Source organism: Phyllostomus discolor, chromosome 12, assembly GCF_004126475.2.
Source record: "Phyllostomus discolor isolate MPI-MPIP mPhyDis1 chromosome 12, mPhyDis1.pri.v3, whole genome shotgun sequence".
Lineage (NCBI taxonomy): Eukaryota > Metazoa > Chordata > Mammalia > Chiroptera > Phyllostomidae > Phyllostomus > Phyllostomus discolor.
The window spans coordinates 1,874,972-1,898,571 of NC_040914.2; the positions used below are offsets into that span (position 1 = coordinate 1,874,972).

At 42.6% G+C, this 23,600-nt stretch overlaps 1 protein-coding gene across 1 annotated transcript; it reads right to left on the reverse strand.

Annotated features, from left to right (window-relative positions):
* Nucleotides 1–8,774: 8,774 nt before the first annotated feature.
* On the reverse strand, nt 8,775–21,959 carry LOC114511032 (cytochrome c oxidase subunit 6B1). The gene is made up of 4 exons (XM_028529633.2): nt 21,851–21,959; nt 19,959–20,075; nt 18,768–18,868; nt 8,775–8,964 (listed from the first exon to the last, which is right to left on the reverse strand). Exons 2-4 carry the CDS (start codon nt 20,062–20,064, stop codon nt 8,911–8,913), a joined length of 261 nt encoding a protein of 86 aa, XP_028385434.1. The 5' UTR covers nt 20,065–20,075; nt 21,851–21,959; the 3' UTR covers nt 8,775–8,910.
* Nucleotides 21,960–23,600: the final 1,641 nt, after the last annotated feature.

The window sequence follows — 23,600 nt, forward strand, 5'->3', positions numbered from 1 at the left end:
TTGAGTTATACACAGATTTTCTACTGCAGGGTCGGGGAAGAGTATCAGTGCCCCAATCCCTGCATTGGTCAAGGGTCAACTGTATTCTAATACTGTAATAAGTGATTTCTTAATCATTTAACTCTAATATAAAGGTTAAAAGACAAAAGTATTAAAAATCACTATAGCTACAATAATGTGTTAATGGATGCACAATATAAAAAGATATAAATTGTGAATCAAAAATATAAAATGGGAGTAAGTAAAAGGGTTGTGTTTTTGTATGCAGTTGAAGATAAATTATTATCAGTAACTTTACTGAATTCATTTGTGAGTACTAACACTTTTTTGGTGGAGTCTTTAGGAACTTTTATATGTAAAACCATCATCTTCAAAAAGAGACCATTTTACTTGTTCCTTTCTGATTTGGATGATTTTTATTTTTCCTTCTTTCTTCTCTTTCTCCTCTTCTTCCCTCTGTTCCTCCTTTTTTTCCCCCTTTTTTTGCCTAATTGCTTTGACTAAAACTTCCAGTACTATGTTAATAGGAGTGGTGAGAGTGGGCACCCTTGTCTTGTTCCTGATCTTAGAAGAAAAGCTTTCACCCTTTCAAGCTGTGGCTTTGTCATTTATGGCCTTTATAATATTGAGGTATGTTCCTGCTATACCCAAATGTTGAGAGTTTTTATTATAAAAGACTGATGCATTTTTCAAAAACTTTTTCTGCATCGCTTGAAATGATCATATGGTTTTTATTGTTCATTTTGTAATGTGGTGTAATAGAAAGATGCTAGCTTTGTAGAAGCTGAACATCTCATGTTCATGGGTAATAATGAGTGCCTCCATCTGGAGGCACATCATATTTGATGGTCTTTCTTTTGGTGAGTTTTGCAGCCCTTGATATAAGGCTTAGATTCATTAGGGGTTGCAAAATTCTGATATTCTAATTTTCTATTCTTCTTCATTTGTTATCTGGAATAATTTTTAAAGTAATATAAAACCCTACTGTTCAATCATGTACAATGTGGGGTCATGTTGAGTTGAATACTAAGAAATAAGGGTATATCCAAATTCATATTTTCAGTTTTACTATACCAAATTCCTCATAGCAAATCTCTTTCTATTTAATATGCCTTGGGAGGTGTCTGTTTCCTGCACTGAACCGTCTCCTATGTAGATGCACTAAAAGGAAACCCACAGCCACACAAACTGGGCAGGGAATAAAAGTGTCAGCTTCCTTACTTGTAAAATAGGGTTCATAATAACATCTGGCTCATCGAGTTGTTGGAAGGCTTGAGATAAGTCAGGTAAGGTAACCAGTATGGTAGCTTTTGAGTTGTTTTGCAGCCTGCAGCTATACCCTAAGGAGGAGTGAGGTAGAAAGTCCTATGCTCAAGTGAAACAAGAGAGACAGATGATAAATGTTTTGTGGCAGTCTCCTGCAAGAGAGGGAGGTGGATGAAAAATTGCCCCATTGCAGCTCTTTGCAAAACTGCTTGTATTCCTTTGTTTTGGAATCACCAGTTCTGCCAAGTTTCAGGTCAGGCCATAGGTAAGTCTTGTGTAGCATAAGATCTACATGTGGAGAAGTGTAAGGTTGGGGTCCCCTGGCAGAACTGCTCTTCATAGTATCACTCCGCTGGTCATTTGCCAATGGCAAAAAGGGAAAACAGATCTTTCCAGAGGAGACAGTTAGTGGCCACTACCTTCCTCAGGGATTAGATTCAACCACCACTAATGGGGCAACCCAGCATCAGGTACCTCCTGATGGGAAGCAATAAGAAAGATACACATAGGAAAGATTCTTGCCAAAAATACTTAGCCTGCTTCTAATCAAGCAGGTTCTTCTAAAGAGCTCATTTCAGTTTATAAGAACTACAGAAGACAGTAGAAGCTAAATGACACAATGAGGGAACAAGGCAAATCTAGAGTGGGAGACATTCTACAAGACAGTTGGCCTGGCCTCTTTAAAAATTCCACCTTACACAGGTGGGCAGGGTGGGGAGTGTTGGCTATTCTAGAATTTAAAAAAGACTAGATAACTAAAAACTGAATGTAAACCTTGATTGGATCCTAGTACCAAAAAATAAGCACAAATATGTAAGACTTGGGGTACAATATGGGAAATTTCAATATGACATTAGGGAATTAGTGTTTCTTAGGGGTGATAATAATAAGAAGGAACATGTGTTTTTCAGAGATACATGCTTATGAATTTAGGAGTAGAGCATCAAGATGTTTGGAAGCTATTTTGGAATGGTTCAGTAAAAAAAGCCATGTATACACATAAACAAAGTAAATATGACTCAATGTTAACCATTGTTAAAACAGGTGGTGGGAATAAAGGCAATCATTGTCTACTTGTTATATGTGCTCGAAAATTTTCTGTCTTTTTTCCCCAGTAAGAGGTTATTAAGAGACTTCTGGCCTAGATGGAGGTGTAGGGAGATACATTTTGCCTCCTTGCACAACTAAAAGAAGGACAACAGCAAATTTAAAAATAAAAAAATAACCAGAACTGCCAGAAAATTGAACTGTATGGCAGTCTGACAACCAAGGAGTTAGGGAAGAAACATTCATCCAGACTGGTATGAGGGGTGGAGAGGGTGCAGGGCAAGGTGGCAGCATGAGGGCCAGGGTGGGCAAGGCAGCAGCTGCTGCACTGGGCAGTCCCACATTTGCGTGCAGTTAAACTGGGAGGAACAACTGAGGGGTGAGACAGACTGCTCAACCCAGGGTTCCAGTGTGGGGAAATACAACCTCAAAACCTGACTGTAACAATTTGTGGGGGTCGTGACGCAGGAGAAAATCCTAGCTTCACAAGAGAGTTTGTTGGAGAGACCCACAGAGTCCTAGAGCGTACACAAAACCACCCACCCAGGAATCAGCACCAGAAGGGTTCAATTTGCTTGTGGGTACCCGGGGAAATAACTGAAAGCCAGCTGATAACCAAGCAAACATCATTGTTCTCTCTTGCCACCTTCATCCACATACAGCACCACAATGCAGTGACCTGCATTGCCCTACCCTGGTGAATACCTGGTGCGGACTCTGTCCACTGGGGTCCATATATTGTGGATGCAACGAACAAACTCACACTGACTACAGAAGTCTTGTGGAGAAAACGGGATGGCATGGCCACTCTCTGAGAGAGAGAGACCGCCCCGACCCCTGCATGGACAGGCTTTTATTGGCTTTCTAACAGCATGCATCAAAGAATGTTCTCATTCACTATGCTCAGGTTTGCTTTAGGTGGTTACTTTTTTACAGATAACAAAGGAAAGGATGTTACCAATTACTTCTTATAGATTAACAAAGAAAAATGTTGCAAATGCAAGGAAACTATAAGAGTGATTGGTCTGGTTACACTCCATCTTTGGGAAGATTAGCACAGACTTTAGGAAGTTACTTTAAAGATATGCAGTAAGCATTTGCTGCTTCAGCTCGGGGGTGAGGGAATTTTAGCAAAAGCAAGCCTCAAAGCAGCTGAGGTACAATGCAGACCTGGTTTCCCACAGGAAAACCGATTGTGGTTTTGGCTTCCTGTGTGCCACCCTGCACCTGTTGATTTTCTGATACAGCTGGGCTACATTTGCCATTGCCAGGGGGATCAGTTCCCTATAAATACCTAACAACATAATGGCCATGCTGAGGCAAAAAAAAAAAAAAAAGCCCCAAATAAAAGAACAGACCAAAGCTCCAAAAATAGAACTAAGTGGCAAGGAGATAGCCAGCCTATCAGATGCAGAGTTCAAAACACTGGTAATCAGGATGCTCACAGAAATGGTTGAGTATGGTTGACAAAAAAGAGGAAGAAGTGAAAGTGAAATAAAGGAAAATATACAGGGAACCAACAGTGAAGGGAAGAAAACTGGGACTCAAATGAATGGCTTAGAGCAGAAGAAAGACATAAACATTCAACCAGAACAGAATGAAGAAACAAGAATTTAAAAAAGTGAGGAGAGGCTTAGTACCTTCAGGGAATGCTCTAAAGGTTCCAACATCCAAATCACAGGGGTGGCAGAAGGAGAAGAGAAAGAACAAGAAATGGAAAATTTACATGAAAAAATAATGATGGAGAACTTCCCTAATCTGGCATTGTACATAGACTTCAGGAAGTCCAGGAAGCTCAGAGTCCCAAAGTAGTTGGACCCAAGGAGGCACACACCAAAGCACATCATCATTAAGTTGCCCAAAATTAAAGATAAGGAGAGAATCTTAAAAGCAGCAAGAGAAAAGGAGACAGTTACCTACAAAGGACTTCCCATAAGACTATCAGCTGATTTCTCAAAAGAAATCTTGCAGGCAAGAAGGGGTTGGCAAGAAATATTTGAAGTCATGAAAGGCAAGGACCTACATCCAAGATTACTCTATCCAGCAAAGCTATCATTTAGAATGGGGCAGGGGCAGATAAAGTGCTTCCCAGATAAGGTCAAGTTAAAGGAGTTCATCATCACCAAGCCCTTACTATATGAAATGTTAAAGGGACTTATCTAAGAAAAAGAAAATGATAAAAAGTATGAAACAGAAAAATGACAAACTCACAACTGTCAACAACTGGACCTAAAAAAAAAGCACAAAAAAACCCAAGAACAAAAACAGATTAAGCAAACAACTAGAATGGGAACAGAATCATAGAAATGGAGATCACATGGAGGGTTATCAGTGGGTAGCTCTTCATTTCACTTTACATAGCTTTCACTTTTTCCTTCCATTTGTGACCATACTCAATCATTTCTGTGAGCAGCCTGATTACTAGTGTTTTAAACTGTGTATCTATAGGCTGGCCATCTCCTTGCCGCTTAGTTCTTTTTCTGGAGTTTTGATCTGTTCTTCCATTTGGACTATATTTCTTTGTTTCCACAAAGGTGTTATGTTGGAAGTGGTGGAGCCTTAGGTATTTGCCAGGGTGGGGTAACCTACCTCACTGTGTTGTGGTGCTGTGTGTGGGGGAGGCATCTGAGACAGAACAATTACACCTGCTTGGCTTCTGCACCACTTTCAGGCACTTCCCCCGCTACCCACAAGAAAATTGGGCCCTTCTGGTGCTGATTCCAGGTGGGTGGGCTTGTGTACTTTCTAGGACCCTGTGGATCTCTCCAACAGACTCTCTTGTGTGGCTAGGAGTTTCTCCCACCGCTGCAACCTCCATGGTTTTTACAGTCAGAGGTTTTGAGGCTTTAGTTTCCCACACTGGAACCTTGGGTCATGGTCTGGCTCACTCCCCAGTTGTTCCTCCTGGTGTATCCGCAACTGAATGTGCGACCGCCTGGTCCACCAGCTGTACCTTGTCTCACATTCTCTCTGCCCCAGCTATTCATCTCCACCCCTCCCACCAGTCTGGATGAATGTTTCTGTAACTCCTTGGTTGTCAAACTTCCATACAGTTTGATTTCTTGGTAGTTCTCATTCTTTTTTTTTTTTTTTTTTTTTTAATTTGTTGTTGTTCTTTTGGTTGTGTGAGGAAGCAAAGTATATTTATCTATGCCTCCATCTTGACTGGAAGTCCTAGAAAAATGCTGTGCTTGAAAATTTTCATCATAAAATGTTGAGAGGCAGAATATGTAATAGATATTTTTAAAAAATTATTACTCCCCGCCCCCCAGCCCTGGCTTGTGTCATGGGTTGGATTCCCAGTCAGGGCATGCCTGGGTTGTGAGACAGGAACCCAGTTGGAGGATACAAGAGGTGATGGATCAATATTTTTCTCACACATCGATGTTTCTGTACCTCTTTCTCCCTCCCTTCTCCTATCTCTGAAAAATAAGTGAAATCTTTTTTAAAACTTAAAAAAAATAAATAAAAATTACTACCCCCATGGAAATTACATTCTAGTGGTAGGGGTACATTTATCAAGGATGAAAAAGTAAAATATAGGGACTATTCATGGCAAATGCTTAGAAACAAAAGGAGTGAATGGCTGTTATGTTTGTGGAAGGCCTGAATGCAGGAGGGAATGAGCTGTGGGGAAAAGCATTCCTGGCAGACCAAACAGCATGTGTATAGGCCTTGAAGTTAGAGCCAAGCTGATGTGTTCACCCTCTTATTTGCTCATAGTTCCTGTCACTCTGAAGAGGCCAGAGCAGTAGGAACTGCATGAGCAAAGTGGTAGATCAGAGAAGTAGGAGACTATATCAAATCTTTATCAAATCAAATACATATATGATATATATTTACCAGATGAGCCCCTCATCAAGTTGGCAGATAGACAGCTTACATGCAGCAGATGCAGCAGGAGAGTCCAGAACCTAAGGAGTTTTCCCTGAGAATCACAACAGTCAAAATCTAGACTGAACAGTAGAGAGCATCCTTTGCACTGAGCTACCCTGACCCTATGGCTGTCACTCTAGTCAGGGCCAGTGCACCTGTGGATGGATTTAGGGCAACCTCTGCAGAGGTCAAACTTGATAAGAACAGCAGAGCTGAAGTGGGACACAGAGCAAAAGGAGAGACTCAAGAAGGAAGAATCTAGGGGCACATGAACCAGCTCCAGAAAGAGAAATAGGAGCTGAAAGAAACCCTGTTAAAATGTACAGACCAGAGAGTCCTGGCCAGTCTGGAGCAGAAGCTGAAGGAAGTCGAGGAGTGCAGGGTAGAGGAGAGCAGGCATGTGGACCTTAAGCTCAACATGGAAGTTAAGGATAACCTGGAGAAGGCCAAGGCCAGGCCCAGTCTACCGGGTACCACCACGGACACTACACATTTGGAGAATGTGAGCCCTGACCCAAAGCTGCTGCCTCCATTCCTGCCCCCAAATGTACCCCCCAACTCTGCAACAGCACTCAAGAACAGACCTCTTTCCATCACAGTCACAGGCAAAGTCCTCCAGAAAGCCAAGGAATGGCAGAAGAAAGGTCCAAGGGAGCAAACAAGCTTCATCTAAAAATACTCTCCTGTCAGTATGGACTTTGATGACAGTCCTGCTTTGTTCAAGTCTGTGTTTAAGCAGCAACTCTGTGACAGGGGAAGGTGAGAGTGACATCTGGGGCTGAAGCCATGAATTGCATATGCAGTTTTCCACTTCTCACCTCCCACAAGAAATCAAGCTACTCTGGAACAATGTTCCCCAGAGCTCCCCCAAATGGGGTGTCACAAAATCAGCTTCATGGGGTGTGAAACTGAGGAAACATCAGAACACATTTCAAGTAGAAAGGGTAAGCATTGTTTCATGGAAAGTTTGTTTCAGTTACGTGCATGTGCAAGTGTGTACTGGGAATGCACATTTCTGTGAGCTCCCATCAAAGCTGGAAAGCTGCTCTTCTATAGCATGCTTAGATTACAAGATCCTTGTTAACAGTAACAATAAATAATGATTAATTATAGACTACAAATACTTCTAGACTGCTATTGGCAGTAGGCCCTTGACAGAATTAGGTGACTGGGATCAGTGAAGTCCTACATCTTGACTTTTAACTGGATGTCCTTTTCATTTGAAAATTTCACCATGTTCCTTCTAAGTTCTTTGTTCTTCCCAATGTGTGCCATAAGCTCTACAGCCTCTCAAAATCCCTATGCATGTACACTAGTTCTATTTTCAGCCCATCTTTCTTATAGGCAGCCACTGTAGATCCGTCCCTACAGCCACTTTCCTCAATCAAGAATCCTCTCTGCACATTTGAATATTCTTATCCTTCAGATAAGTCTGTGGCACAATCATTTGAGTGGCCTTGAAGAAACACCAATTTGGCCACACATGGTGCTCTAGCTGGCAACAGTCTCAGGGCTTCCCTATTGACAAGTTTGGTGGATGAATAGTACATGATATTTTCAGCTGTCTTTGTATGGCAATGCTTTAGGGGGCATTGAGAAAAAACATAAAAAATTCTTTTTATGTATTGATTTTAGAGAGAAAGAGAGAAACCGATTTGTTGTTCCACTTACTTACACAGCTATTGGTTGGTTCTTGTATGTGCCTTGACCGGTGATCAAACCCACAACCTTGGCATATCAGAACTGGTATCAGAACTCTTACCATTGGAGCTAGCTACCTGGCCAGGGCAAGAACATTTCTTAATTCAGCCTACTTAAATGACACCCATCACTACCATGCTCAATAAGAAAGAGGGGGCAGAACAGAGAAATTACACATTGTGCAGAAGACTGCTTATCAGATGATATTAAGTATTGTTCATTTCTTAGGTATAATAATAGTAGTGTAACTGTGTTTTAAAAAACATGTACCTCTGCCCTAGCTGGTGTGGCTCAGTGGGTTGAATGCTGGCCTGCAAACTGAAAGGTCACCCATCAAAGCACATGCCTGGGTTGCAGGCCAGGTCCCCAGTTAGGGGTTGTGCAAGAGGTCAACCAATTGTTTTTCTTGCACATTGATGTTTTTCTCCCTCTCCCTTCCCCTCTGAAAATAAATAAATAAAATCTTTTAAAAAATGTATCTCTAATAGATACATATACTTACTCATTTCTAGATAAACTATGATCTCTCAGATTTACTTTAAAATTACCTAGAGGGGGGAGAGGAATAATTAAAGATGAAACTAGTCATTTGTTGATAACTGTTGAAGCTACATGAGGTACATATGTGCTTTTACTATATTCAGAAAAGTTTTAAAAATTATACAGATAATTAAGGGATCACACAGATAAATTTTAGCACATAGTGGGGCTTGAGGCTATTTCATATAACCATTTCCTCTACTGTCAAGCACAGAGGTAGTCAAATTTTGATAAAAACAAAACAAAGCAACTCATTCTAGAGCCCCTCTTACTGGTCTAGGTATTATTAGGTATTATTCCCAAGCCCACTTCTTAACCAGTGATCCAGCCCTTTACACAAACACAGTCTTACACTATTCCAACAAGTATTTATTGTTAGTTAAGCCATGATTCAGGATCCCAGGGTGGGATATACCCAGGTCCCCCTTCACCACCCTGGGAGAAGGATGGAAGACAGAGGACAGGTGGGGAGCAGCCAGTTCAGATCTTCCCAGGAAATGTGCCTTCTGCCCGGCGGTCATCCCAGGCCGACACCTGTGGAAAGACAGCCAGTGTTACTCCCTTCGTCTGTGGGGAAACCAGATGGGTGGATTTCTTTGTCTTCCTCACTTTGCCTACCTATTCATTTCTTCAGTCAGACAACAAGTAACCCCAGTACTTATACTGTTCCAGAAACTGGGGAACCAAGAGTGACCCAGAAAGACAAGAATCACTGTCCTAAATGAGCTGACACAAGCTGAATCCGAGGAGGTGGGGAGAGAAGTAATGCACAGAACAATCCCAAGCTCACTGCAGGGCGGTCCATGAGGAGATCTGTGAGGTATAGAGGTTCAAGAGAGTGGCTATGCCCTGCTTCAGGAACCCCAGAGTGATGTTTGTCAGAACAGAGGAAGAAGGAATACTAGGCAGCTGTGAAAAAAAGTAAGGCAAGAATGGATGTCCACCCTGGCTGGTGTGGCTCAGTGGATTGAGTGTCAGCCTGTGAACCAAAGGGTTGCCATTCAATTCCCAATCAGGGCACATGCCTGGGTTGTAGGCTGGGTTCCTGGTGGGGGGTGCATGAGAGGCAACCACACACTGATGTCTGTCTCCTTCTCTTCCCCTCTCTCTAAAAATAAATAAACAAAATCTTAAAAAAGAAAAAAAGAATGGATGTCTAAGATAGAATCAAGTGCATGTGTCCATGCACATAAAAATGATGGAAAGGCCAGAATCCCATTGTTAACACTCCCCAGAGGTAACACTCTGCTCCTTGCAGACCCCTCTACAGGCAATTAGAAGCATATTCATTTTTATACACACACATACACAAACACACATTTACATGCTACCATATAGCAGAGGAAGTGGATAAAAACATGGATAAGGGAGACTGAATCTAAATACCCACTCTATCACTTTCTAGCTGTGTGACCTTGGTCCACAGTTTCTAATTCTGTAAAATGAGAATAATAGTACCTACCTCATCCCATTTTTTTTTTAGCATGTTTGCCTTTATATGATACAAACTGCTTACAATGCAGCTGGCCCATACAGTAAGTGCCATGTATGTTTTTACCTTATTTACACAGACATATGCATCACAAATACTCTGTACTTACAAATAAACACATGCAAGTTGGGCCATATTATATAGACTGTCCTGCAACTTGCTTCTTCCCCAAAGTTGCAGAGCTCTTTCTATATTCTGTCATGTACAGATCAATAAAAATGTATCATTTATCTAACTGGGGTTGTTTCTGAATGTTCCCCCACCAAACAAGAAAAATGGCAATGGACATCTCTGTATACAAACATTTTTTGTAGCTATCTAGAGTATTTTTTTAAAAAGATTTTATTTATTTATTTTTAGAGAGAGGGGAAGGGAAAGAGAAAGAAAGGAAGAGAAACATCAGTGTGTGGTTGCCTCTCGCATGCCACCCACTGGGAGTCCAGCCCAAAACCCAGGCATGTGACTTGAGTGAGAATCAAATTGGTGACCCTTTAATTTGCAGGCCAGCACTCAATCCACTAAGCCACATCAGCCAGGGCTAGAGTATGGTTTTTTAAAAAAGATTTTATTTATTTGTTTTTGGAGAGAGGGGAAGGGAGGAAGAGAGGGAGAGAAAAGAGAAACATCAATGTGTGGTTGCTTCTCATGTGCCCCCAGTAGGGGACCTGGCCCACAACACAGGCATATGTCCTAACTGGGAATCAAACCAGAGGCCCTTTGGTTCACAGGTCAGCACTCAATCCATTGTGTCACACCGGGCAGGGCTAGAGTATGATTTTTTTGAAAACTATGCCACATCTAGAGCATGATTTTTTTCATTTTGAAATAGCCTGCCAAACTGACCTCAAAAGTGACTAGAACAATTTACAGAACCACCAATATTAACACCATCAACCTTTATCATTCTTGTATCAGACTGCAAGGTAAAAAAACAAACTGTTTTTTTTTGTTGTTGTTTTAAGCTGTATTTTCCAGAGTGGGGATGGACATCTTTTCATGTCTGGAATTCACCTAGATTCCCTTATACTGGACTTGTACTGTCTACACTCCACAGTTTTGTAAGTGTGAATTTCTCAGGTTCTTGGTTTATGTTCCCACTCCCTTTTAAAGTTAAAGGGTCTGGCTGGTCTGGTCCTTTGGCAAATTACCCTTTGTCCAGTAATCTCTCTTCATGGGTAGAAAATTAAGGATACCATTCAAATGGAGGGGAAAACATATCTTGTATGTTTTCCCTCCTCCACTTAATTAAAAAACAAAGAATGAGTCCAGCCAAAGGGGAAGGGAATATTTGTTAACTATTAAACCTGATGGCTACCCAATAATTGAGCATTCTGCACTGAAGTAAAAAAAAAAAAAGAAAGAAAGCAAAATTCAAAAGAGTACTTACAGAATGACCCATATCTATATAAAAAGTACATAGAAAACAACTGGGTTGGGAGTAAAAAGAGGAAACCGTATTTGAACAATGATTAAAAAAAAAAAGTGGAAAAAGAAAACACACCTAAACACACAGTGGCACACAGCAAGGAAGTGGAAGATGACACCAAATTCCTAGGAAATATTAATTTGAGGACTCAGAAGGGGTGACAGGGGGCTTTCACTGTCTACAGTATACATAAACATCTCATTTAAAGATTCTACAGTCTTCTGGCCAAGATGAAGGCATATGTAGGTACACTGTGCCTCCTCACAAACCAAAAAAGAAGGACAACAACAATTTACAAACAAAAAACAACCAGAACTGACAGGAAGTTGAACTGTATGAAAGTCCAACAACCGTTAAAGGAGAAACATTCACCCAGACCGGTAGGAGGGGCGGAGACAGGCAGCTGGGCAGAAAGGACTGGAGGCAAGACAACAGCTGGCAGACCCAGTGAGGTGGCAGCTGGTGGAGTGGGTGGTCCCACATTTGAGTGCCGATAATCTAGGAGAAACAACTGGGGAGCAAGACAACCGCACAACCCAGGGTCCCATCACCAGGAAATAAAGCCTCAAACCTCTAATTGAAAACACCTGTGGGGGTTGAGGAGCCAGCAGAAGAAATTCCCAGCATCACGGGAGAGTTCATTGGAGAGACCCATAGGGTCCTAGAACGTACACAAACCTACCCACCTGGGAGTCAGCACCAGAAAGGCCCAATTTGATTGTGGGTAGTGGGGGAAGTGACTGAAAACCGGCAGAGAGTGGAGCAAGCGCCAGTTCCCTCTCAGACCCTGCCCCACAGACAGCGTCACAAAGCAGTGATGTGGGTTGCCCCGCCCTGGTGAACACCAAAGGCTCCACTCTTTACTACGTAATAGGCAAGCTGAGACAAAAAAAAAAAAAAAAGTCCCAAATAAAGAACAGATCAAAGCTCCAGAGCAAATACAACTAAGTGATGAAGAGATAGCCAACCTATCAGATGCACAGTTCAACACACTGGTGATCAGGATGCTCACAGAATTGGTTGAAAATGCTCACAAATTAGATGAAAAAATGAAGAACATGCTAAGTGAAACAAAGGAAAATGTACAGGGAACTAACAGTGACAGGAAGGAAACTGGGACTCAAATCAACAGTGTGGACCAGAAAGAAGAAAGAAACATTCAACCAGAAAAGAATGAAGAAACAAGAATTCAAAAAAGTGAGGAGAGGCTTAGGAACCTCTGGGACACTTTTAAACATTCCAACATCCAAATCATAGGGGTACCAGAAGAAGAGGAAGAACAACAAGTGGACAAATTATTTGAACAAATAATAAAGCAGAACTTCCCCAATCTGGCAAAGGAAATAGAATTCTAGGAAGTCCAGGAAGCTCAGAGAGTCCCAAAGAAGTTGGACCCAAGGAGGAACACACCAAGCCACATCATCATTAAGCTACCCAAGATTAAAGATAAGGAGGGAATCTTAAAAGCAGCAAGAAGAGAAAGTTACCTACAAAGGACTTCCCATAAGACTGTCAGCCGATTTCTCAAAAGAGCCCTTGCAGGCAAGAAGGGGCTGAAAAGAAGTATTCCAAGTCATGAAAGGCAAGGACCTGCATCCAAGATTGCTCTATCCAGCAAAGCTTTCATTTAGAACCCAAGGGCAAATAAAGTGCTTCTCAGATAAGGTCAAGTTAAAGGAGTTCATCATCACCAAGCCCTTACTATATGAAATGTTAAAGGGACTTATCTAAGAAAAAGAAAAAGAAAACATGTACAGTAAAATGACAGCAAACTCACAATTATTAACAACCACACCTAAAGCAAAAACAAACTAAGCAAACAACTAGAACAGGAAAAAAAATCACAGAAATGGAGATCACGTGGAGGGTTATCAGCAGGGGAGTGGGAAGGGGAAAGAGGGGGAAAAGGTATAGAGAATAAGTAGCATAGATGGTAGGTAGAGAATAGACAGGGGGAGGGCAAGAATAGTATAGGAAATATAGAAACCAAAGAACTTATATGTATGACCCATGGACATGAACTAAAGGGGGGCAAAGTGAGTGGGAGGGGGTGTGCAGGGGAATAAAAGGGGAAAAATGGGCCAACTGTAATAGCATAATCAATAAAATATATTTAAACAAAATGATTCTACAAAAAGCCAAAGCTATTTTTTATGGAGAAACTAAAGATTTATGTTCTTATTTATTTTTTAAATTTTTGAGTTTATTTGAGCCAAACATGCAATGGAGCAGAATTTCAAATGCTCTTAAATGTTTCTTTTTTTAACCAGAAAATAAAAGACAGTTGGAAAAAAGTCTTAAATGCTCATATAGGAAAAGTGCTGGACTCCTGCTCCTACTCCTCCCAGAATATGCAGTGAGATTAGAGACTGAATTGATTGTATTATTTATTAAAAAAAAAACAACAGCAATAACAAAAACACTTATTTGTACTTCATCAAGTTTTTGAAATGTCAGGGCTGCTGGGTATAAAGGAGCCTGTGCAGAATACATTTATATCCAACCCTAACAGGGCAGACCCAGTAGGCATCTGAGTGAAAGAAGCACCTGATACTTCTCAGGTAAGGGCAGGCCCAGGTCATGGAGACTGGAGTGGGGGGCAGCATCAAGACCAAAAGCATGACCCTAACATTGTGTCCAGCATGTATCCAACCAATGCAGGCCCTGAGGCTGGAAGTGGGATGTTAGGAGACCAAAACATCACGTTACCTGACTTCCAGCCAAGATGGAGGCGTAGGTTGACATACTGTGCCTCCTCACACAACCAAAATAAGGACAGCAATAATTTAGAAACAACATAACCAGAACTGACAGAAAATTGAACTGTATGGAAGTCCCACAATCAAAGAGTTAAAATAGGCACATTCATCCAGACAGGTAGGAGGGGCACAGTCAGGCGGCCTGGCAGAGAAGGCTTGGGGCAAAAGAGGCGATGACACAGGGCTAGCAAGGCAGCAGCTGACAAACCCCTAGTGCACAAGATGGCAGCGGGTGGACCCTGGGCGCAGGGTGGCAACAAGCAGACCCAGTGAGGCGGTGATTGTGAAGCAAGACACTGCGCGCAAGGTGGCTAGCGGACCTGGCAGTCCCACATTCAGGTGCACAGATAAACCAGGCAAAACTGGGGAGCAAGACAGATCAAGCAGCCCAGGGTCCCAGTGCAGGGAAATAAAGCTTCAAAACACCGATTGAAAACACCTGTGAGGGTTGAGGTGCCAGGAGAGACTCCCAGCCTCACAGGAGAGTTCATTGGAGAGACCCACAGGGGCCCAGAACGTACACAAGCCCACCCACATGGAAATCAGCACCAGAAGGGCCCACTTCTGCTTGTGGGAAGTGGTGGAAGGGACTGGGATCCAACAGAGAGTGGAGGATGCTCCACTGTTCCCTCTTGGACCCCTCTCCAACATACAGCATCACAACCGAGCCACTGGGTTGCCCCACCCTGGTGAACACCTAAGGCTCTGCCCCTCATACGTAACAAGCGAGACAAAAAAAAAAAAAAAAAAAAAAAAAAAAAAAAAAAAGCCCAAATGGAAGATCAGCTCAAAGCTCCAGAGCAAATTCAACTAAGCAACAAAGAGATAGCCAACCTATCGATGCACAGTTCAAAGCACTGGTAATCAGGATGCTCACAGAATTGGCTGAATTTGGTTGCAAATTAGATGAAAAAATGAAGGTTATAGCTAAGTGAAATGAAAGAAAATGCACAGGAAATCAATAGTGATGGGAAGAAAACTGGGACTCAAATCAGTGGAGTGGATCAGAAGGAAGAAAGAAAGAACCAAACAGAAAAGAAGGAATGTTGGGAACCGCCCTGCCTGGTTTTCAGGAGCTGACCATCCCCCCCCCCCCCCCCCCCCCGCCCCCGCCATGGCTAAGGCTGAGGGAGCGACCTTTGGACCATAAGCCTCTAAGGAGACAAAGCTTGTCTCCCTGGCAGGAGCGCTGCTTCTGCTCCTTTACTTCATCCATAACCGGCCCGCAATGCTTCATCCATTAGCCAATGACGGGTAAGATTCCCCAAGGGGGGGACGACTTAAGACAGGCATGATCATGTGGGAGGCCCCCAAGAAAGGCCTTGGGGGGCTACAGCAAAAGGGGGTGATGGACCCTTGTCCCTTGGCTTTGGCAAAGCCTGAGTCATCATTCTGTCTGTGAGAAGTCAGTCTTCTAATCTCTTGGTTGTCTGGCTCCCTCCGCTTGACTTAATCCTGAAGCAATGACAGAGGGCAGTGCAGCCCTGTGCTAGGAAGGGTGGGTTCCCCGGGTGATCAGGCCTGAGAAAGAATACATAAACTCCTGTGAAACCTGCTTTGCTAAGAATGCTCTTAATTAAATGATAAAGGTCCGAGCAGGAAATGAGTTTGTTTCCCAAAAAGTTTTGTAGCCCTTTAGCTAACAGACCCTGACTCAGAATAGGCCCTCAGAGTTCTTAGTATGTTATCTATTGTTTGATCCTTACTGCCTGACAATGATTAATGAACTTTACCTGTATTCCTGTGCATATGAAAAGCCAATAAAAACCCTGTGAAGGGAAGGATTGGGGTGCTCTCCTTTGAGAGAGTGGCCAGGCCACTCCGAGGCACCCTCCCCTTGAGAGGGTAGCTGGGCTGTCCCTTTTCCTCAACATAGGACTCAGTAGTCCGTGTGAATGTCCCATGTCTCGTTGGTGATGCTGCAGACACTGCAGGTCAGTGTCTGCGTCAAAGGAAGAAACAACAATTCAAAGCAAGAATTCAATGAGGAGAGGCTTAGGAACCTCTGGGACACTTTTAAACGTTCCAACATCCAAATCATAGGGGTACCAGAAGGAGAAGAGGAAGAACAACAAGTGGTCAAATTATTTGAACAAATAATAAAGCAGAACTTCCCCAATCTGGCAAAGGAAATAGAATTCTAGGAAGTCCAGGAAGCTCAGAGAATCCCAAAGAAGTTGGACCCAAGGAGGAACACACCAAGCCACATCATCAAGTTACCCAAGATTAAAGATAAGGAGGGAATCTTAAAAGCAGCGAGAAAGTTATCTACAAAGGAATTCCCATAAGACTGTCAGCCGATTTCTCAAAAGAGCCCTTGCAGGCAAGAAGGGGCTGAAAAGAAGTATTCCAAGTCATGAAAGGCAAGGACCTACATCCAAGATTGCTCTATCCAGCAAAGCTTTCATTTAGAATGGAAGGGCAGATAAAATGATTCTCAGATAAGGTCAAGTTAAAGGAGTTCATCATCACCAAGCCCTTACTATATGAAATGTTAAAGGGACTTATCTAAGAAAACGAAGAAGAAAACATGTATAGTAAAATGATAGCAAACTCACAATTATTAACAACCACACCTAAAACAAAAACAAACTAAGCAAACAACTAGAACAGGAAAAAAAATCACAGAAATGGAGATCACATGGAGGGTTATCAACAGGGGAGTGGGAGGAGAAAAGTGGGGGAAAAGGTACAAAGAATTAAGTAGCATAGATGGTAGATAGAAAATAGACAGGGGGAGGGTAAGATAGTATGGGAAATGTAGAAGCTAAAGAACTTATGACACATGGGCATGAACTAGAGGGGGGGAATGTGGGTGGTGAGGGTGTGCAGGGTGGAGGGGGATGGAGGGGGTAATGGGACAGCTGTAATAGCATAATCAAGAAAATATTTTTAAAAAAGACAATTTGTTCTCCAGAAACAAGCCCCAAAGATACACTTCAAGGATGCTTAAAATATTGAAAAATTAGAAACATAATCTCTATCAAAAGTGGACCAGTTAAATAAAAGCATGTTATTAAAATGAATAAGGCAGATCTCTGCATTGCCATAAAAAAAAGGTTCTAAGACAAACTAATAAGCCAAAGCAAGTCCTAAAGCGAATATATAGTATGAACTGTTCATACACAGAAAGTGCCACAGGGTTACATATGATAAGTTTATATACAGAGAAAAAGGAATCAGTTAACAGTAGTTATCTCTTGGGAGTGGGATTGGTCTTCTATTTTTTATTTGACTGTTCTGCTCACATTTGTTGCTTTTAAAAAAATGCACACTATTACTTTTTCAATAGTATCATATTTTGATTCTAAGACAAATGGCATTTCATTTTAACATCTCTGAAATCAGTATACTTGTTATACTCATTTCTAGTATTAAAGATTTAAACATCTCTCAATATTTCTTGCACTTGATGGGAGCTCTGATTTGATGAAATAATGTTATTTATTTATTTACTTTTAGAGAGAGGGGAGGGGAGGAAGAAAGAGAGGGAGACATGCAAGAGAAACACCAATCAACTGCCTCAGGTACATGCCCTGATCAGTGCCTTTTGGTTTGCAGGACAACACCCAACCCACTGAGCCACACCAGTCAAGGCTATTTTTATTTTATTTTATTTAAATTTTTAATTTATTGATTTTAGGGAGAGAAATAGAGAGAGGAAGGGAGAGAGAAACACTGATTTGCTGTTACATTTATTTATAAATTCACTGGTTGCTTCTTGTATGTGACCCGACCACAGATGGAACCTGCAACTTTGACATATCAGGAGAGAGACTCGTGTTGAACATAAATTCTTTATTTAAAAAGAGGGTGTGGCAGAGAATACTAAATGCTGACAAAAGGTCTGGTCAGATCAGGGCTAAAAGGACTGCCTTATTGTGTCCATCTTTTTTAGATATGCACACTGAAGTAGGGAGGGGTGAAATGACCTGTCTGGGATTTGCTTCAAAATACTTCAGCATAGAAAAGAAGAAAAGAGACAGATGAAGGAAATGTGGAAAAGTATTGATTTTCAATTTGGGTAATGGGTATATTTGGTGGTCACTGAATTATTCTATTTTTATGTGTATTTCCAAATGTTCATAATGAGGCCCTGACTGGTGTGGCTCAGGTAGTTTGGCACTGTCCTGCAAAGAGAAAAGTAGCTCGGTCAATTCTCAGTCAGGGCACATGCCTGGGTTGTGGGTTTGGTCCCTGGTTGAGGCGTACACATGAAGCAACTGACTGACATTTTTATCTCACATTAATATTTCTTTCCCTTTCCTTCTCTCTCCTTTCCCCGCTCTCTAAAAAGAAATCAAATCTTAAAAAAAAATAATAATGTTCCTAAAGAAAAAGGACAGGAGTGCACAAGATGGTGAATTCCACAGGGACAGGAACCGAGTACTGAGTATACCCAGTATCTGTAGAGTGCTGAGTGAGACGGATTTATTAAGGAGACAGCACTGGTCACCTTCGCTGAGAGCCCTGACTTGTTGAGAGTATTGGTGAAAGAAGAAAAGAGAGGCAATTCTAGGAAGAAAAGGCCAAGTCCCATGGGTAGTGTGATGCCCTGTCTTCCCTCTGCCTCTTGCATCTGAATTCCACTAAGTTACTGAATTGCCCTCTCCTAAGACCCCACTCCAGCACCCCAAGGGCCCCAGTAGAAGTCACTTACCCAGGATACGGGGCAAAGGGACTTATACACACGCTGGTACCATTCGCACACGGAAATATCACCCCCTTTAGCAGTCATTGCCTTCTCACAGCGGTGAAAGTCTGTGAAAAAAGGGCTTCAGGGTTAGTCCAGACAAAGGGCTAGAACAGTTTTGAACAAAACTCACAGAAATACTTTTTACTTCACAACTAGTCACACACACACATTTTACAAAGAATGTATACCCTCACAAGTATACTAAAAAAGGCTAGATATAACTCACTAAATTGACTTTGAAGTCCCTACAGAACTGCTGTTCAACTCGAAAACTGGGGTCAGGACTGGTGGGGCAAAATGAGGGGCATGTGCAGAGATTAGGGAAACCTAGAACCAGGGCAAGGGAAAGATAGTCTTGATACTAAGATGCTGGAGTCCAGGAGAGGAAGACAGGAGAGGGAAATCTGGCTTCTAAAAGCAAGCAAGTAATTTTTAAAAAATTAATCCAGGTATTTTACTTCAGGACACATTCTCTAGAAAGAAAAGCATTCATATGAACTTCAAATTATATCTATAAGAATGTATAAGAGCCCCAAACTGGAAACCACACAAGTGCCCATGAATAAACCATGGAAAACTTTACAGCAATGAAAATGAGCAAACTTAATTGTCACAGCACAGATGAATCTTCAAAACTATTGAATCAAAAAGTGCAAACACAAGAGAATACACACAATATTTATAAAGTTCACAAAGAGGCAAACCAAACATGGTAAGAAAACCAAAATGTGATTGCCGTAAGTCAGTGGGATTACATCTCTGCTGGGGAGAGTAGGGTGTGTGTTCAATACAGGGTGTGCAGTAGGCAGGGGAGTTCAGAGTTCAGGCAGTATCTACTTCTTTCATCCAGGTTATAGTTACACAGGCGTTCACTTCAGAATTATTAATTTAGCTCTATGCTATGTTTTCTGTACTTTCTATATATTACATCACACACACATGAAATCTTTACAAAAAGAAATCACTGTAGGAACCAGAGTTTGAGCACTGGTCCAGATCCTGAACACAGTTGGTGGTAAGCCACCTAGGCCCCGAGGTAGGATGTCCAACAATAAAAAAGGCTTGGGATGCGTGGGTCCCTAAGGAGGCAAGAGGTGAGCAACAGATGCAGGAACAGCAAGATCTGCATTCCCCCCACTACCATGCCCTGCTTACCCAGGTAGTTCTGCCAACAGTTTCTGGTCTGGTTCTGGTTGGGGAAACGGCTATCAAAAGGGGCAGTCTTGTAGTTCTTGATTTTGGTCTTGATGTCTTCTGCCATGTTGCTGACTCCTGGAGGCAAAGAGAATGTGGTGTTAGCACCAATTCTATGGGGCCTGAACCTGTGCACGTCAGCCCACTCAGGCTGTCAGGGACAGAGAGAGAATAAGAAAGGCTGGGTGTGAATAAGCCACACCCTCCCTCCCTTTCAACACACACACACAAAAGTTAAAGGCAGGGCAAATCCACACATCTAAATGTGGAAGTCACAGCAAGGTTTGGAGGGACGATCAAGTCCTTGGTAAAATCAGGCCTTATCTGTCACAAAATAACACTAGTTAACACTCATTAAGTACTGATCACAGGCCTGGTGTTGTCCTATACTCTTCCAGATTTACTTCTACAGCCAATCTAATAAAAGGTAAGAACTACTATCACTGCTTCACAAACAAGGGATGACCAGTGTTTAAATGATTTCTCAAGGTCATACAGCATACAAGTGGTGAAGCTGCACTCAATCATCGACAAAATGCACAATGAAGAAATTCTTAATATTTTTGGTGCCATGGATTCTTCAGGGGTCTAATGGTCCTTTTCTCAGAATGTTTAAATGCTTTAAAAAAACTGCACAGGCTCACAAAGAGCCCACATATATGTAGCCAAGGATTTATTAACTACCACAGTTTTGAAGTAATCACGAGTGAAGATATTTTGTATTATCTGCAACCATAATGTGATATAGGATGACACGTGATTCTGATGCTGACAAAGTCATAGATGCTAATATTCCTGAGGTGGTTGCCTCCATGCCTATCGGAAGCAAATGTTACATTTTAATGAGATTATTGAAAATACAGATGTAATTCCCCCTCCCATTTGAGTACCAGAACTCCTTGAATTCTATAGATTATGTGGACTCAGGTTCAAAAAAACCTCTGCTGCTCTGTGGATTGAGTGCCAGCCAGCAAACCAAAAAGAGTCACCCATTCGAATCCCAGTCAGGGTACATGTCTGCGTTGCTGGCCAGGTCCCCAGTAGGGGACGCAGGAGAGGCAACCTCACATTGATGTTTCCCTCTCTCCCTCCCATCCCCTCTCTAAAAATTAAATAAATAAAACTTAAAACCCTTTGCTATAACGGCTCATGAGGTGACACATATTTCACCAGGGAATCTGAGAGAAAGTGCCTCTATTTCAGAGAACTGGAGGAGTCGTAAATTTACATAGAGGTGCGCAAGCCAGTATTAAATGAAAGCGATCCAAGGTAGTAGTGGGGATCTGGGGCCACAGAATACTGTGGGGGAAGGGAAGGAGAAGTCGGGAGGCGATTGCAGAACACCAGCAGCGGGGATGCGGACCTGGTGGAAGAGTAATCTGGGGCGAGATCTTGGCCCACTATCTGGAGTGAAGGTGGATCGGGATCACACTGCGGTACATTCAACGTTTGAGGAGGAAAGGAGGGGCCAGACACCAGGGAGCTAGGCTGCGGCCAGGCAAGCCGCAGGGAGTCACGCCTGCGGCCCGATGATTAAGGGCACGGCAGGCCAAACTACTAAGTCCAAGCCTGGTCGCTGGCTAAGTAGCTTAATATTTCTGAGCTTCAGTTGTCTCACTGTCAAAAGGGACAATGACAGGCTGGCGGGAAGACTAAACGACAATATAAATCATTTGGAATGCTGACCCGCACTAAGGAAGAATCGTTATCTACGACTACTAACACAAACAGGACCCCAGGGCCCCGGAACACTGAAGGCCGCTAGCTGGAAACCTCTCGTTCTCGGGGAAGCTAGGGGCCGGTTCCTCAATCACCCAAGATGGGATCCCGGGTTCCCGACCCTCTACACTCACCTAAAGACGCCCCTGAAACCGCTCGCAGCTCAATGTGACCCTCAGCAAAGACGCCTCCGTCTGGCCGGAAGCGGAATTTAGACGGACCGGAAGCCGGGAGGGTTATAAGTGAGTCTTCCATTCACTAGAGCGCCTAGGGGAGGCGGTATCTGAGGCCATTAAGGCCACACCCATGCATGCGAATCCCAACCTTCTATTGGGCTAAATGGCTGTTCATCATTACTCTAGACCCAGTCATGAGATTGCATAGATAGCATTTGGAAGAGCTCTGAGCTGGGGATTGGGACACCGGCTAGTTACGGGTTGTCCTTCCCCTGGCTTTACCTGGAGAAAGGATTTCTGTCTGGGTCCTGGGGCTGGCTCGAGAATGGACCTAGGGAAGTACCCAAGCGAATGTACTCTTATTCGTGCAAGTATTATTTATTAAATGCCAAGTACTAAGGGTTGGAGATGCATTGTTGAATAAAAGACAACAAACAATCTGTACCCTCATTATGATTATTGTGCGGTCAATTGCTACGGTGTTGAAAAGGAACCAGTCTTCTTTTCTTTCCCAGGGTCATTTTTTCATGTTAGGAAGAACACCCAAGCCCTGGCTGGTGTAGCTCAGTGGATTGAGCGCAGGCTGCGAACCAAAGTATTACAGGTTCGATTCCCAGTCAGGGCACATGCCTGGGTTGCAGGCCACAGCCCCCAGCAACCACACATTGATGTTTCTCTCTCTCTCTTTCTCTCTCCCTTCCCTCTCTAAAAATAAGTAAATAAAATCTTAAAAAAAAGAAGAAGAAGAAGAACACCCAGACTTCACCTCCAAATCCTGAAAAGATTTGAGTGGCTGAGGATTCAGAAATCAGTACTGCATCACAGAGAGGAGGGGTTAAGAGTTAAGACATGGTTCCGTGAAGGGTCTGGCAGAAATCAGTCCATCTTGGAAAATGGCAACTCTTCTGGACAGAGTTGTACTTGACTCCTGTCTTTCTCTCACACCCTATAGCTGATCTTATCGAGAAGTCCTGTTGGCTTTGCCTCTAAAAATATACTCAGAATCTCCTGCCACATCTGGTTCAAGCCACCAGCACCTCCAGGCTGGAATATGATAGTAGCCCACTCCCTGGCTTCCTAGCTTCCCTGCTGCCATCCACCGTCAGTTCACTCAGCCAGAGGGCCCTGCTAACACCTCAGTCAGATCAGCTCCCTTCCTTTGCCTAGAACCCTACCCTGGTGTCTGGTCAGACTTTTAGTCTACAGTGAAAGTCCTCACATATGACCTACACAGTTGGGCCCCCTTTATACCCTCATCTTTGTAAAAACTGATAGAGGAAACCTTATTAAAAATGGAGTTGGGAAACCCTGAAGGAAGAGCTCTCATGCCCTTATTTGTTGCAGCATGTGTAACAAAAAAGGAAGGTAAGAATTATTTTAACAAGATCTGTTTCTCAAGTTTTTGTCTGTGATGATAACAATGTTACTTTTCATCTGTTTCAAAGGAGGATATTTTTCACATGGGAATTTATCTCTTGTTTAAAAAAAGAGAGAGAAAAAAAAAGAAAAAGGAAGATCCCTCCCTGCCCTTGCACCAACACTCTGGGCCAACACTTGCAACCAATGAGAACTCATTGCAACCTCAAACTCTTGTTCTTTTCTAATGGACTTGTGTTCAAAACACCCCTCTCTAATTTCCTCCTAAAACGTAATAAAAGCTGACCTTCCCTTTGTCTCTCTGGATGTGCTTCGGGCTTGCCTGTAGCTT

Excerpts from the sequence above, each read along its gene's own strand:
- LOC114511032 (XM_028529633.2), bottom strand. The coding sequence starts at position 20,064 with ATGGCAGAAGACATCAAGACCAAAATCAAGAACTACAAGACTGCCCCT. Across the intron at positions 18,869-19,958 it reads CTGTTGGCAGAACTACCTGG|ACTTTCACCGCTGTGAGAAG; the intron begins GTAAGCAGGGCA and ends CTTTTTTCACAG. Across the intron at positions 8,965-18,767 it reads CCCTTTGCCCCGTATCCTGG|GTGTCGGCCTGGGATGACCG; the intron begins GTAAGTGACTTC and ends GTCTTTCCACAG.